The sequence below is a fragment of the Protopterus annectens genome, chromosome 17.part0 (assembly GCF_019279795.1).
Source record: "Protopterus annectens isolate FY-2018-M chromosome 17.part0, PAN1.0, whole genome shotgun sequence".
Classification (NCBI taxonomy): Eukaryota; Metazoa; Chordata; order Ceratodontiformes; family Protopteridae; genus Protopterus; species Protopterus annectens.
In genome coordinates this window covers 235,393,342-235,410,581 of record NC_056751.1, presented here as the reverse complement: position 1 = coordinate 235,410,581, position 17,240 = coordinate 235,393,342, and the positions used below count along the sequence as shown (strand labels likewise).

General features: G+C 43.5%; 1 protein-coding gene across 1 annotated transcript in view; it reads left to right on the top strand.

Moving 5' to 3' along the window:
* HSD17B4 (hydroxysteroid 17-beta dehydrogenase 4) overlaps positions 1–17,240 on the top strand; it is a 1,616,359-nt gene that overhangs the window by 552,398 nt on the left and 1,046,721 nt on the right. Inside the window, exon 9 of the mRNA XM_044059338.1 lies at positions 2,797–2,888. Within this exon, the coding sequence (XP_043915273.1) occupies positions 2,797–2,888 (92 nt within the window). The remainder of the gene's footprint in view (positions 1–2,796; positions 2,889–17,240) is intronic.

Here is a 17,240-nt window from a genome sequence, read left to right as displayed (position 1 = left end):
GGCCTGCCACCTCAACAAGGGGCTCCCTTTCAATCTACCTCCTGCTGCCCAAACCCTGACTACAGACGCATCAGACTATGCATGGGGGACTCACTTGGCAGGGCAGGGCAGTGCATTCAGGGCAAATGGAACCCGAGTCAGATGCACCTGCATATCGGTCAAAAAGAAATGTTAGCTGTACAGAATTCCCTGACAGCCTTCAAAGACAACATCCTTCCAGGACAATTATTGATAAAGACAGACAACACCACAGTTATGTGGTACATAAACAAGCAGGAAGGAACCCACTCGTACCCTCTCTGCAGACTAACCATGGCTCTGTGGAACACAGCCTTGAGCTACCAAGTGCACCTACAAGCTCAATTCCTGCCAGGCAAGCCAAATTCACTGGCAGATGACCAAAGCAGAAATCTCATGGACCCACACGAATGGAAACTGGAACCAAAAATATTCAACCTCTTGAGGAACAAATGGGGGACTCCAGAGATGGACCTGTTTGCCTCACCTCAGAACTACCAATTGGACAAATTCTGCACAAGGACTCTCCACAGTCAAGCTTGGAAAGTGGATGCCCTGTTCTTTACCTGGGAAAGCCTCTGTTTATGCCTTTCCTGCCTCTTCTCTCGAAGGTTCTGCTACATATCAAACAGGACAAGCCAAGGATAATACTGATTGCACCAGACTGGCCTTGCCAGCACTGGTACCCCCTCTTGTGCAGTTTGGTACTGCTGGAGCCATGGCACCTACCTTAGACACTGTCCCTACTGTCCCAGCAGGCGGGCCAGATTCTGCACCTTCAGCTTCAAACCCTGAACCTTACAGCCTGGCTAATTCCTTCAACTGTTCAATAGCATCCCTCAGTAAGCAGGTGCTAGATGTCTTTCTGGAAGCAAGGAGGCCTAGTACTAGAAAACCCTATGCTGAAAAGTGGAAAAGATACTGTTCCTGGAGCCAGACTCGGGATGGGTGCAGCAGTGCCCAGCTTTCCTCATATTCTTCAGTACTTAACAGAAATGCTCCACAAGGGCCTATCCTTCTCGTCAATTAAAATTCAGGCCTCTGCCATTTCAGCACATTATAATACTGAACCTCCCCTCTTCTCTCACCCCCTGCGAAAGCAATTCCTCAGAGGGCTAAAAATTTAAGACCCCCCCCAAGCAAGCCCATACTCCAGCCTGGGACCTTAACTTTGTATTGGAAAAGGTCACTGTCCCTCCATTTGAACCAGCTGCAATTGCAGAGTTGAAATTCCTTTATTGGAAAACAGCCTTCCTTCTAGCCATCACTTCAGCAAGAAGAGTGTCTGAATTACAGGCCCTCATGGCAGTGGAGCCCTTAATTATATTCCATGCAGACAGGGTTTCCCTCAGGACCAATCCTTCCTTTATGCCCAAGGTGGTGTCTAGTGTGGCCCTTAATCGGTCCATTCATTTGCCTACTTTTTTCCCTAATCCACAAAACAAAGGGGAAGGAATACTGCAATCCTTGGACGTGCACAGACAACTTAGATTTTATTTGGACAGGACTAAGCCTCTCAGAAAATCTGAACAGCTACTAGTTGACTTTGCTGCAAGGGCAGAGAGGAAGGCCATTTCAAAGCAAATCATTTCTAGATGGATAGCCCATTGCATTCATTTCTGCTATAAGCACCATGGAAAACCTACCTCACAGGGGATAAGATCACATTCCACTAGGGCTGCATCTACCTCTACAGCCTTTCTCAGAGGAGTCCCTACCAGGGACATCCTAGAAGCTGCTACGTGGAGCTCTGTACATACCTTCACCAAGCATTACCACATGCCCATTTTTTTCTAAATCCAGAGCTGGTTTTGCCACTGCAGTCTTACAGGGCTTAATAACTGGCCCTAATGCTCTTTAACATCCTCTTCCCTTCTTTAGCTTTGGGAATCAACCCAAATGTAATGACTGCAACAGTGAAACATGAAGAATATAGTACAGTTGTGTACACTTACCATAAATGTAGATGTTCGAGTGTATTCACTGTTACAGTCCTAGTTACCCTCCCTCCAGCCCCCTGACTTCTCTTGGCTCTACCTTTGCTTCTTGTTTTAAGCTTTCTGGTGTATTTGCTTTTTGATGGAGGTATAACATATCATATAATTGCTTCCCATTGTGGGGGCACCTGACATCTGGGACAAGAAAAACTGATGTAATGGCGTCGGCTGCATGTTTTATACCCCTGACGTCATGGAAGAAGAGACAGCGTCTAATGCAGGAATCCAAGACTTTGATATTCAGGTCGGCTGAGAGCTACCTGCAGGCAGATAACCCAAATATAATGACTGCAGCAGTGAATACACTCGACAACTCATTTATGGTAAGTGTACACAACTGTACTTTCTGTCTCATTGTCATTTGGCACAATAGAGAAATTGTAATGGTATTGTATGTTTAAGTGAATCAAATATGTATATCCTTTGCTATGTAATGCTCAGTGGTTAGTGATGTGTATTGAGCAAGTTTTTAGTTTTAGTTTTGTCTTTCAGAATGATGTGCTGAGTAGGGAAAGATTAACTTTATTGAACTTTCCATTTCACTAATTGTTGCAAAAACAGAGATGAAATTCCACATGGTACCAAACAAACAGAATGCTAAATCATCCACCGGAAATTTAAGAAAATGAATTTCTGAGCTAGTAAAATACTCCTGAGCTTGTTTGTTGTTTGGCCTTCATTAGTTTGTTCAGAATACTTCATTTAAGAATATTTAGTACAATCTAGGCCACTTTTTGTAGTGACCGCAGTATTTTTTCTGATGCCTCTGTTTTGATTTTAGAGCTGTTGAATTCTCTGAAGGCAGAATACGTGTCTCCTCTTGTCCTCTGGCTTTGTCATGAAAGTTGTGAAGAAAACGGCAGCTTATTTGAGGTAAAAGTCCAGAGTAAGACTGATTAAAATATTCTTTTCCTGTTGGTATGATTCTATACTGGAGGGTGAAACTTGGATAGCCTTGGGGGTGGCATAACGGTTAAGGTATTTACCTCACAGACACAAGATACAGTGTTTCATTCTCACCTTTTAGAGAAATTGGCTAGGCTTAAAATGACTCGTAAGATCCGCTAGCCTAGTACTTACCTATGAACCTATGAAGGCATTTTGCTGATAAAATAATATATAAATCCCGAGCTACTTGCATTGCTAGGTTGCTTGCCAACTGAATTAAATGCTGCCGGTGGAATGGTTGCCTTTCTAGAAGTTTGATCATACCTACTGTGGTGTTATTGACGGGTTTATATTGTGTGTAGTCCTAGCCTTTCTGCTGCTAGTTAGATTATGTCTAAAACTTTTAAGACTTGCCACTAGATAGAAGTAGAATGTCGACAGGCATGCAGGGGGTATTCAGGAAGGAATAGTTCTGTGCAAAATGCTACTTAAAGAACTTGAATGTTTTAAATTTTCCAAGTGTCATGGAATGTGGCTAGATATGCCTTAAACTCAGAAGTGTAGTTTGGGTGGGATGAAGGGGGCAGCTGCCTTGGCACAAGATGTTAGAATTGGGCATGAACAGTAGTTGCCAGTGGGGTGATATTGGAATACTGTAATTCAGAAATGTTATATTTGCTGGCAGGGCTGAAGTACTTTCTGTATGGTATCAAGCTGCTTGTTAAATTTGTCATTTGTAGCAAGTGGTTTGCTACAGTTTCAAACAAAAGACCATTTTAAGAGGTGTAGAGTGCTAGATTCAGGAACTGCACAGGCTGCTAGTTAAGCTAGCTGCAGCCATGTCTAAACTGAATGTTTTTGCACTGCACTATTCTTTTCTGAATAGCCCCCTCACACACACCCACACACACATACAGTTTTAAGTCGAGGAGTTTGGATTTGGCTGGTGATAGAGAAAGGAATGTGAGATGATGATGCATGCTTTCTAACCTCACTGAACAAGGGAAAATACTGATGCAGGCCAGCAGGAGAATGGGGTGAACCTTGGTGGTTGGGGGTTATGTACAGGTCTCCAGATGCAGCAGTAAAGGAGTGTATATGTTGAGCTGAGATTGAGAGGCTGTGCAGTAAAGGCAGAATAGTCTTGGTTTGTTATTTCTGAACTGCAAAGTCCCTTTTGTGTCATACAGTGAAATCAGTGAGTTCCTTACTGAAGTAAGACTAAAATGAAAGTATACTTACAAGAAAAGAGAGCTTCTTTGGTGTGCTCCTCATTAATATGTTGGACACTGAAGCAGAAATGAGCCTGTTAATAATGTCCAGGCTAGGGAATACTCCACTGTAAGAAAAAAAATGTGAGGACTTGGATAGAAATGTTTTGGATTATGTATGACATAACTCTTCATATGTGTGCCTGTGCTTACACACGTGTGTGTTTGTGTTTTGGAGAGGAAGTTAGAATAATGTTGATGATAAAAAGAGCAGCCACTATGTTAAAGGAGGCGAAAGCATACCTGAAGATAGAGCTGACTGAGGTTATCTGGCAAGAAGTAAAATATTTTAAGGTATGTAAGAGAATGAGAGCAGACTTGACATTGCCTTTTGTGGCATATGGCAAGAAGTGTAAGTAAGCAAGAGATCTCACAAATTATTTGAATTGTTTGCCTTTGTCTTAAAAGTGAAAGAAACTGGTAATTGCTGTCCTTGGAACAGTAGGAGGGATAAAAGGGAAAGATGAGTTAAAATGGTCCCAATGTGCTGAAAGAGCTGGCAGGTATACTTGGTTGCTTATCCGGACTTTGAAAATTGGAGAGGTTTCAGCATATTGGAAGATAGTGACTGCTGTTACCTTCCCTGTCACAGACATATAAGGTATACAATTTGAGTCTTACCTTTAAGATAAATTGGCTAGGCTTAAAATGGTTCATAAGGGCAGCTAGCCTAGTAGGTTCATAGGTTCATAGATTAGTACTAAGCTAACTGCCCTTGCGAGCCATTTTAATGTGAGACTCAAACCCTGCAACTTGTGTTTGCAAGGCAAACACCTTAACCATTAGGCCACCCTCCCAACCCAGTACTTGCCTATGAACCTATGACGGGGGCCATCTGTGGAGATGGGGGCTATGGCACTGCTAACAGTTGTCAATAGAGTTGCCACCTTTTCAAATACCCAAAGTAGGACAATTTCTGTAAATAGACGAGATTTTGCAGGACAAAACATACTCATGGCTAGTACAAAGGACAGAACTTTACTTTTTTGCCAAAATAAAAGTTTATTCTTGTAGTGTTTGTGTTGCTTATGCTATTTCATATAACATTTAGGTGTTTCAGATGCAGAATAACTATTTCATGCAACTAATAAAGAAAAGTTATGAAATATTTTTGTCCTAAAATCTCAGGGCATTTGCTGTTTCTTTAGTTTTTCTTGCAGGACACAACTGTCCAAAGAGGGACTGTCCCTCTCAAAGAAGGGACAGGTAGTAACCCTAGTTGCCAAAGTGATTAACAGCAGACTGGTTTCATTAACAGAGGAGGATTTTGCCCCTCCATCATGGTCCACTGTTTTTAAGACCATATCAGTCTGCAGACCATTGGAATGTTGGGTTAGTGAAAACCTTCTCTACTACCAAAGATCCAGGTTAAACAAGTGACCAGGGTGCTAGGATTCTGTTAGGAGAAAGACAAGTCTAAGCAGTTGGTGACCCGATCATCCATTCTTGGAGGATAGAAAGTCTTTGATTTAACAACCCTGTCTCCTGACATTGGATTTGGGAGGGGTGCATGTTGGCTCTGCATTTGCTTCTCTTAAGCATCATTGCATATTGATGCAGATTCTGGGTGATAGCTTTAAGTAGACACCTGACTAAAATGCTTCAGTGCCCTACTGGATTAATATGATGTTTGTAATGTCTTTTCACCTCTTCCAGTTTTTACAGGTACTGTGGAACCTATGATACGTCTAGGAGCACAGTGCAGGTTTGTGGCAATGACTACATATATTAAGCAGCAGAGTTTGCTACAGCTGGGGTTGTGAACTGAGAGGGCTGTCAAAGGCCAGATGTTGAGTATGCTGATGTGAACTGTGACTGCAGTGTTGGCTGTGTTTTCCTGACTTTTACTAATTCTTATAACTAATGTATTTTTTCTTACCTGGTGCTACATAGCGGTAATATGTAGTCTCTTGCAGCTCAGGCAACTGATGACGGTGTGCTGTTATTCATCTGTCTTGGTATTGTGTGTTGCTTGGTAACAGATTAGTTATCACCTGCAGCTTGTTCTTAAAGCCACCTACCTCCTTTTCTAATAATTACATTTTTAAACCCAAAGGTTACCACTACTGATTGCACTGCTGTATTGCAGGATGAATGCTACCTCTTCTGTTTTGGGGTCTTTTATCCTCCTGGAATCTTTAAGGCATCACAACATTTGCAGGGATTCCTAGATATCCACTTGATGTAAGGCTGTACTTAGTACTTATATCCCAGCTAGCAGATGCTTTTTGTTAGAGTTTGGAGCCATCACTTTCCCACATTCTAAATTTTCACCTGGCTATTTTTTTTTTACCATTTACTGGATTGTAGGTGCAGATGATATGATGGGCATGATAATTATAAAACTTCTTATATTCTCTCCACCCTAATATTGCACAGACCTGTTGCTTTAGTGTGAAATGCTTTGATTGGTGCCATGTAAGGATATTGAGTACAACTCTTGACACTTCCCTGTGCTACATTCTCCTGCCAAACTTGGTGTTTCCCACTTGTCCAACTCTAGAGCTTGTGGTGTTTAGACCCTGTGTGAATGAGGTGATTGCTGCAGTTCTGTGACGATAAGTACTATTAGTTAAACATGTAACTGTTTTTCATAGGCTTTTTCATTTCCCTGTTTAATTTATATTGCGTGGAGCTGTTCTTAGTGCAGGGATCTGCAACATGCACTCCATAGATGTAGATAGTTTCAGTTGTAACTGTACCTAATATAGCTCAACTAACCCAAATCTGATCAGTAATTAGACTCTTGCCATGTACAGGTGCAGCAAGCTGTGCTTAGTTGCATAATGCACAAAGCTGCACACCTAGGGCTTTAAAAAAAAAACTTATAGTATCTAATAGTGGTGTTGTGTTGCAAAACTTATCCCGCAGCTGCTTTAAACAGCTGAACACTGACGTCAAGCAGGTTAGACCACAGCCACTACCATTAGCTTCATGCTGTTGTTAAGACTGCTGAGCTATGCTATAACAGTGAGATATTTACCCAAGTTATTTAATTAAATAGGCAAACATATATAACTGCACCATCAACCCCTTAACCAATAACTGTCTCAATGATCATAAATCTCCTTTATTTAAATTCTGGAACTGTCTAAAAATCAGTTAAATTTTACTTCACATTGGACAATGTGGAAGGTCAGCCTACTTGTTTCTCCTCTGTTCCAAGCCTTATAGCATAGGTATCCTAAAGCTGTGCAGCAACTGCCTTATGCTCACAGGTTAAAGCTGTTGCTACCCTTGTGACTTTTTTATGCAGTGTTTAATTAATGAACATTCAATGTAGTAAACATGTATCAAAACAGGATCAAATTAAGGTGACTATAAGTCTAACCAGCAAGCTGACCGACCTTGGGGTACTCCTTTATTTGGAAGGCATTTATATATGTGTAATTACTGAAACCTGGTTTAAATGCTTAGAAAGCACTCCTTCCATACCCGGGTTTAGTGCTTATCACACCTTCAGACCCAAATGCCAACTGTGATGACACATTTGTATTTCTCTGAGATCATATCACCTCTGTTCCAATTTGAGACCCATAAGTTAAACTTGTCCAACTCCAAGTCGCAATAAACAAAAGTCAGCTGTTAATTTATTGCCTGATATAGCGCCCCTTCCAAGAACCCAGAAGTCCATGTCAGGTTCCTAAGCATCATGGATGAACCCCCTCATAAGAACCCCATTGTTCTGGAAGACTTTAACTACCCATCAGTTGACTGGAGTAGCTACACTACCAATTCATGATATGCTTAGAAGTTTTTTAGACCTAATAAGTAAAAATCAGTGGACCAGATTGTTATTAGCCCAACTAAAAGACAATATATTCTTCACTTGTTACTTACAAATATTAGCTTCATCCTGCACAACTTCTGTATTAAATCCTTCTCAGTTTAAGTCAAACCATAAGCTAGTAACCTTCCCTTTAAACTGTCTAAACCCTTTGAAACCAGTAAATCAAGATCCAAAAACTTTTAAGTGCACAAATGTACTCAACAACATCACCCCACTCATTGTCTCAGCAGATTTGCCATGGAGTTTTATTCCCACATAAATAAATGTAACTTCAACAGTTGGGTTTGGATATGAACTTTGGATCCGACTTGGCTGTTATTTTAGCTCTTAGCCACTTGCAAACTCTTGAGCTTCTCCCTTACTCATAATGCAGCATCCTGTAACACCCCTCAGATTTTGTTTGCTGCTTTACATAATATAAGAAACATTATTACAGTAGTCTTGGTAGAAGAAGACAATATCTGCAGCTCAGCGTAAGGCACAGTGGTATCCTTATAAGCTCTTGCTCTTCTAGAAGACATTAGTTGAAAAAGGAAGGGGGTTGTTGGGGGGGAGTTGAGGAAGAATGAAAATGGACAATATAGATGGAATGTTATGGTGAGTGCATAACTTCTTTATCTGATGCTGTCAATTTTCATTAATTTCTCAACAGTTGGGACAGAGTCCCCAGCTACCTGAAATCCCGAGTGGACTCTTCTGTTCCTGAGTACAGTCTAGCCAAAGGCTGCTCTTCCCTTCTACACCCGATCCAATTTGTAATGAGTATTAAAAGGTATGAGGATTAGCCCAAGTTGCAGCTGCACGTATGTCATCCATGGAAGGCCTAGATAAAAATACTAAGGATGTTGCCATGGATCTGGTTTAATGGGCTTTTAAAGGTTTTGGCAAGAACAGACCCAGCTTGTTGTAAACAAATGATATACCATCGGTAAGGCATCTTGCCAGAGCCTTTATAACTGGCTTACCCAATTTGACAGTTGATCTGTTTTTCTGATGTTCTTTGTTCTGGGTAAGTAGAAACTTAATTATTTGATGTCTCCCTTTCATTCCTTCTCATGATAGGGTCTCGGATCTGACCCTCAGATCCACATTTCACAGACTTGGAGCTGACTCTCAAGCTCCTCCCTAATACTCACAATGCCCTTCATTCACCTAACTACCCCATATCTCATTTGCAGCTTCAGCGAGTCAGACACAGGTTTTGCACGCTCAAGCATGGTTTAACTTTTCAGGTAGCTTCTCTAAATTTGTAAGTGCCTTTGGCTTTATTAATTTATCCCTCTACTTCTATAGAGAGAGAGAGTGTGTGTGTGCGCGCGCACGCTTTTTCCTTCATTCCTGTTAAAAAATAAAAGTTTAGATTAGTGCATAATAGTTAAATATGCTAAAGTTGTGTTAAACTTTTTAGTTCTTGTTGTAATTATAGTGACATTCTTACCTTTTTCTGTCTGTTTGGCTTCAGTGGTGTTTATACATTTCAGCTTGCCTTTTTTTCTGTCAGTTGGTTTTTGCAAGGTCGTCTAAGATATGGCTGACAAACTGGTCCTGGCTTCAAAAGCTGCACTTTTTGTGGGCATAAAATCCCCAATCAAGATGCCTACAAGTAGTGCATGTACTGCCTGGGTGCTGACCATTTAAAAGTTGAATGTTCCATCTGCGCTGCTTTTAATCCTTGGCTTTAGCTGACCGACAGAACAAGCTCATTCTAAGGGGCCTTCTTTCTTCCTCTGCTCAGGCTTAGACCCGTACCTTGGCTTCCTCCTACACTACTTCTGCTAAGGAGTCTAAAAAGAGGTCCCTCCCTAAGGGACTCTCTCAAGATTAAAAAGCCAAGACGTCTGCGGATGCAACTCTTTTGGATCCACAGAAGTTAATTCTTCAACTGGATCCTACTGTCTACCAAGAAAGAGCTGACAGAGGAAACTGCCAGTGTCCGTCTGCCAAACAAGGAGTCCGGAGCGTTGGACAGAATTGGGAAGTCCATTTACACCTCAGCAACTTTCATGAGGTTGTTAAGATATATGGCTCATTTCACCCAGCTTCAGAGGGACCTGATCAAAGAACTGTCAACTTCCCTCTCAGAGTCCATGCCTGTGGCGGAATTTAAGAAATTTTCTCTCAAGCTGACCACTCTTTCATCTATTGGTAACTCTTCAATGAGGTTACTCTCCCACACCACGGAGGGCACCTCGCGATCAGCCAGTTCAGGCCTTTCTGTAAGGAGGCATGCCTGAATGAAGCTATGTGAGTTTGCAGAGCCTTTAAGGTGTCTTTTTGAATACCCATTACGATGGTTCCTCTGTTTTTGGGCCATCAGTTACAGACGCTCATACCTCCAGCGAGAAGGACAGAAAGACTCTTTCTGCTGTTGGAATTAAGTTTTGTAGCCCCCCAGAGGTCATTCTCCAGGAACCATCATGGGGATAAGAAAATGTGGTTCTGCAAGTCTCAAGGGCCTTTTCAGGACCCGCATGGAGAACCATCCCCTAGAGGCAGAGGAGGAGGGTTTGATGGTAGACACTGCCTCAGAGGCAGAGGGGGTCCACAGAACTAGGGCTTTAGGGAACCCCCCTCTCTGGAGAAGCCCCACCAACACTCTTGAATTGCTGCCCGACTCTCCGTCTCTGGAGGCAGGGGATGATTAGCTTTGCACCCCGAAGCCTGGACCCAATTGACTCAAAATCACTGAGTGCTAAGTGTGATATCCAGAGGTTATTATATTCCCTTTTCCCCTTCCACCTCCAAAATCCAAAAGCCTTCCCAACATGCCACCCAGTCTGTGGGAACAAGCAGCACAGGAAATTCAATGGCTGTTGCAAAAAGAGTCATCCAGGAGGTCCCAACTGAACAGAGAGGATTCAGAACTTACTCCTGCTTCTTTTTAGTGCCAAAAAGATAGGGGACCTAAGACCCATTCTGGATCTCAACAAGTTAAATGAATACGTAAAGGAGAGGTTCTGAATGGTTACGGTTCAGTCCATTCTGCAACTGTTGCACAAGGATGACTGGTTGTGCTCTATAGATCTCAAGGACACATACTATCACATCAAAATAGACAGGCACTCCAGGAGATATATGCGCTTCTGGCTGGGAGCCAGTCATTACCAGTTCAGAGCATTGCCCTTTGGACTCATCACAGCCCCCGGGTGTTCACCAAATGCACAGCAGTGGTAGCTGCTCACCTGAGGCTCAAGGTATTTCAAGAGTTTCCTTACTTAGATGATTGGCTTCTAACCGCTTCCATGAGGCATTGACTTATCCAAGCCAGGAGCTGCTTACTCCCGTTAGTGCACTTCCTGGGCATCACTTTAAACATAAGCAAGTCCAGTCTTACTCCAGTGGAGAATTTAGAGTTCATAGGTATGCATCTCAAGACAGGGAATCACATAACTTCTCTTCCTCTACACCGAGTAGCCATTCTGAGGAATCAGGTACAGCAGCTGTTAGCACTACAAGCCCTGACAGCACGACTTATCCTGGAGGTCCATGCCTGTAGCCATTCTGTTAGTTCCTTTAGTCAGTTTTTCATGCGAGTTTTACAGTGGAAGTAGCCAAAGAATGGTCCATTCTGTCTCAGCCCTTGTCACTTCGCATCAAATTGACTCCCATCTGCAGATGTCATGTCAGTTGGTGGATTCAGTCAGCCAATGTTATTCTCGGCAGACCATTTGTGAACAATCCCGTGATAGCCACCATGACCAAGGATGCTTCCCAGTTCCGGGGGGGCATTAGAATGGGAAGATGGTTTAAGTCACAGGGTCACCTCCCGAGACCATGGTGCATATCAGTGTCCTAGAGATGAGAGCTGTCCTCCTAAGATTGCAAGCCTTTTAGGACGGTTCTCACTTTAGGGACTATTTCAGTACACATTGACAACATGTCAGTTGTCTGGTACATCAACAAGCAAGAGGACCTGTTTTTATCCCCTGTGCAGGGAGGCCATGAGAGTGTGGGAGTGGGCACGATCTTCAGATTGCCTTCTAATTGCAGTACATATCCTGGGGAAAAAACAATTATCTAGTGGACAGGCTCAGCAGATCCCTTTTGATCTGCACAAGTGGTCCCTCAACCAATCAATAGTGAACATGATCTTCAGCAGTTGGGGTCAACCTTGCTGCGACCTTTTTGCCTCCCCCCCTCAACAACAAATGCAGCAAGTTCTTGGCTCTGATCCCTCCTCCGTGGGAGTACCCGAGGGATGCTCTAGTCCACGATTGGCCACCAGGTCTCTTGTGTGCTTGCCCTCCTCTCCCGCTCATACCTAGATTTCTTCAGAAGACAAGCAGGTTGAAGAGTTCAGTCATCCTCATTGCCTCTTTCTGGCCTCGCCAAGTATGGTTCCCCTTCCTCCGGTCTCATCTGAAATATCCTCCTTGGATACTGGAGCCCACTCAGGACCTCCTTTCTCACCCATCTGGGATACAACACCCAAATCTTCGAACCCCTGAAACTGACCTCTTGGATGTTCATCGTGCATACAGCTGCAGTAATCACACATGGGTTTTCTGCCGTCAGGCAGGTCCTCGGTCGGCCGAATTCCAAAGTCTAGGTCCGGCGTCGGTTGTTGTCGCTTTCTTTCCTGACATCAGTGAGGCAGGAGTATATAAGACACAGCCGACGCCATTTTCTTCAGTCTTTTTTGCCGCGCGGTGCCCGAAGCAGAAGCAGTTCGCAAGTGCCGGTCGGCCAGCTCCTGAATTTACGAAAAATTGGAAACCGAAGTCTTCATTAAAGCTAAGTACCCCGTTGGGGAAACTTTTCTTGCCTCAGACCGATGTCAGAAAAAGTTAACAATTGTATTTCTTGTGGGAAGCAAATACCGCATAAGGATTTCCATTCCCTCTGCATACCTTGTTTAGGCCCAGACCACGACGTCTCGGGCTGTCGCTTTTGCGCTACTTTCAATAAACGCACTATTAAGCGTCGGGCGGAGTTCGCCCAACACTTTTTTGGTACAGCCTTTGATTATAAAATGTCGTCGGAGACTCCGACTACCATTTTGTCCAAAAAACGTAAGGACAAGGACTGACACCACACCAAAACCGGCTACACGTGGTCCGGTTCTCAGCGAGACGCCTATGCAGTCCCTGACTACCGACGACACTTCTTTGGCGGTGTCTTCTGTAACCGAGACCGCAGGTACCTCGGCCCAGACCCAGACTACAACCACCAAAGCCACTGAGCGTTGAGCCTCCTAATGTGGACAGGTCCACTTCCACCCATGGTGTCTTTAGACCCTCATCTTCCTTTTCCATTAAGGCCTTTACCAAGTCCAAATCAGCCAGGCATCCCAAGAGGCCTGTTGCACAGGGCCCATCTCCAGGCCCCATGCCTAAAAAGCAGATGCTTAAAATGGCTGAGGATTTAATTACTCTTATCAGGGGTTCCCAACCCCCTCCAGACAAGAGTCCCAGAGTGGTGGAAGATTCTCCCTCTTCTGATCAGGGCTCCATTTTTTCAGAACATTCTGATGTAGAGGAACACTCTTACTCCCCTTTTGAAGATTCTGATGCAGAGCAGTCCATTCCTTCTGTATCTCCTCCTGAGGATTTTTATTTTGGGGAAACCTTGCACACCTTGAGGGAACACTTCCATTGGGAAGGCCAAGACTTTTCTGATTCCAAGAAAAGACTTAGGGAATTTCTTTTGTTACCTCAACACAGACCTCTGGCGATACCTCCTGTCTTGGACATACTTGATGATGTTTATTTGGAGGCTTGCCTTAATCCGGATTCCCTGCCTCCTGCCCCAGTCAAGCCTGATAGGTACTACAGAGTTCCTAACTCTTACCAATTTCTTTACAAAAGCCATAATGCTGACCCTGAAACCATTTCTCAAGGCCCCAAGGGAATGAAGGCCTCTACTGCTAAGAATCCACTACCTTCGAAGAGAGTCAAGATCCTTAGAAAGGTGGGGAAAAAGGTATATACCTCGCCACCCTAGCCATGAGGGCCTTAAATTGTCAGTTTCATATGCTTAAATATCAGCAGTTTCTGTTATCACAATTAAGAAATAAAATGTCTCAACCTGAACAACCAGACTTGAAGGAGTTGCAGGATATGATGCATAGTGCAGAACAAGTGGGTAAACGCACCTTACAATGTGGCTATGATGCCCTAGAGGCCTCAAGTAGAGCTGCTGTTACAGGATCAGTCATTCGTAGACATGCCTGGCTTAGGGAACAAATCTTGCCTGATCATGTGAAAGCTAAACTATTAGATGCTCCTTTACAAAAGGATGTGTTATTTGGTACTAATGCTGAGGAGATGCTACGGAAAATGGAAGAAAAAGCCAAATCTATGCAAACTGTCAAAGCTTTTCTACAGGTTCAACCACCACGTTTTAGCAGAAATTGGCCTTTTAAAAACTGGTCCTTTCCAGCCATGGACAAGCCCCAAAGAGGTAGATACAGGCGCACAAGGGACAGAGGACAATCACAAGGATCATATAGAGGCAGGCAATGGCAAACTCCAGCACCAAGAGGTGGCGAAGACAGTGCACAACAATACAGGAAACAAACCCAATGACTTCCTGTTTTCCATGCCAAGCAAGTCTCAGCTGGCAGCACCCTTGGGAGGAAAACTGGCATTATTTACAAGAAATTGGCATATTGTCACAACAGACAAGTGGATCCTGGACGTTATAAACAGAGGCTACAGATTTCATTTTCACACACTTCCAAAAATGAGAGGCATGTCAAACCTGCCACACAATCAAAGGGCAGAGGCACAACTACAAATTTCAAAGCTCATAGACATGAAAGCTATTCAAGAGGTACCTATTCACAAGCAAGGTCAAGGTTTTTACTCCAGGTTATTTCTGGTACCAAGGAAAGGATCCGACTGGAGACCCATTTTGGACTTATCCATCCTAAACACATTCTTACTCGTACCAAAATTCAAGATGCTCACATTACAGCAGCTTCTTCCCATGCTGGGCAAGGAGTTTTGGCTGGTAACATTGGACCTCAAGGAGGCATACCTGCATGTCCCAATCAGACAAAGCTGCAGAAGATACCTCAGATTTCTTGCAGGTTCAATACACTATCAATTCTCTGCATTGCCCTTTGGCTTATCTTCTGCGCCCAGAGTATTCACGAAATGCCTGGCATCAGTAATTGCCTACTGCAGACTTCAAGGGATACAAATTTACCCTTATTTGGACGACTGCCTGATCCAAGCGGACAGCAAGCACATACTTCTGGAACATCTGGCTTATGTAACACGGTTACTGCATTCTCTGGGATACACAATCAACAAAGAGAAATCCAGGCTAACACCATCTCAGAAAATAACTTTCCTGGGTGCCAACTTGGACACAAACACCCAGATGGGCCTATCTTACGCCGGAAAAACAGGGCAACTAACTCAATACTTCAAAACACTAGCAAATTGTACCAGGCTTACTGCAAGGAAAATCCTGCAGGCTCTGGGCTTCATGGCATCTTGCATTCTTTTAATCCCATGTGCAAAGTTGCATATGAGGAAACTTCAATGGTACCTAAAAAACCTTTGGTCTCAGCACAGCCACAGTTTGGAAACAATAATACCAATAATTCCATATTTGCAAAAGGAATTTCTATGGTGGGCCCAAGCATGTCAAACAAACACAGGTCTCCCATTCTGCAAGCTTCAAGCAAATCAAGTCATCACAACAGACGCCTCAGATTACGCCTGGGGGGCGCACATGACAGACAGGTGCATTCAGGGCAAATGGTCCCAAAAGGAAAAGCACCTTCACATCAATCAAAAAGAAATGCTAGCAGTGATAAATGCAATTACAGCTTTCAAGGACTTCCTGCATCCAGGACAATTATTGATAAGAACAGACAACACCACAGTAATGTGGTACATAAACAAACAAGGAGGAACACATTCATACCCCCTGTGCAGATTAGCCATGACACTTTGGAACTTGGCTCTGGAATGGCAAATCGAACTTCAAGCACAGTACTTGCCAGGTTTGGAAAACACGCTGGCAGACAATCTAAGCAGAAATATGACAGATCCACACGAATGGAAGTTGCATCCTCAAGTGTTTACAAAGATAATCCAAGCGTGGGGGAGGCCAGACATAGATCTCTTCGCCTCCCACAGGAATCATCAGTTGGAAAAGTTTTGTTCAAGGACCTTTCATCCAAAGGCCTGGAGAGTGGACGCCTTTTCATTCAGTTGGACAGCATGGACAGTTTACGCTTTCCCACCTCTGCCTCTTCTGCCCAAGGTGCTCTTGAAAGCAAGAGCAGACAGACCGAAGATAATACTGATTCCTCCAGACTGCCAAGACAACACTGGTACCCACTCCTGAGGAGCCTAACACATACTCCTCCCTGGTCCCTACCTCTAATGCCTCTTCTGCTGACTCAGCACAACTACAAAACTCTTCACAGTCAGCTGAAAACTCTTAATCTCGCTGCATGGAAAATTCCTTAACACCACAACAGACTCTACTCCCCAAAGAGGGGCAGGATGTCATTTTGGAGGCCAGAAGGCCATCTACTAGAAAGGCTTACTCCGCAAAATGGAAACGGTTTTGCTCTTGGAATGAGAAAAAAGGCCAGGACCCTAGAAAACTGAATTTGCCTCCGGTATTACAGTATCTAGCTGAGCTGCTGAACAGTGGACTTTCATTTTCCTCCATAAAAATCTATGCCTCAGCCATTTCTGCAGAATTCAACACAGATCCACCCTTATTCTCTCACCCACTCTTAAGACAGTTCCTCAGAGGGGCTAAGAATATAAGACCACCAAGGAAACAACCAATTCCAGCCTGGGATCTTAATTACATTCTAGAAAAATGAACATTGCCTCCCTTTGAACCAGCTGCCTCAACAGATTTGCAATATTTGTCCTGGAAAACAGCTTTCCTCCTGGCCATTACCTCAGCTTGTAGGGTTTCGGAACTACAAGCCCTCATGGCTGTGCAGCCCTTTCTCATCTTCCATCAGGACAGGGTTTCCCTTCGAACCAACCCATCATTTATGCCTAAAGTGGTATCCAGGGTAGCTTTAAATCAAGCCATACACTTACCTACCTTTTACCCCAATCCTCAAAACAAAGGGGAAAGGCTGCTACACTCCTTAGACATCCATAGACAGCTACGTTATTATTTGAACAGAACAAAGCCTTTCAGGAAATCAAAACAACTTTTTGTGTCCTATGCTGTAGGAGCTCAAGGGAAGCCAGTTACCAAACAGACAATTTCAAAATGGATAGGCCACTGCATACAGTTTTGTTACTCCTATCATGGAAAATCTGTCCCTACAGGCATCAGATC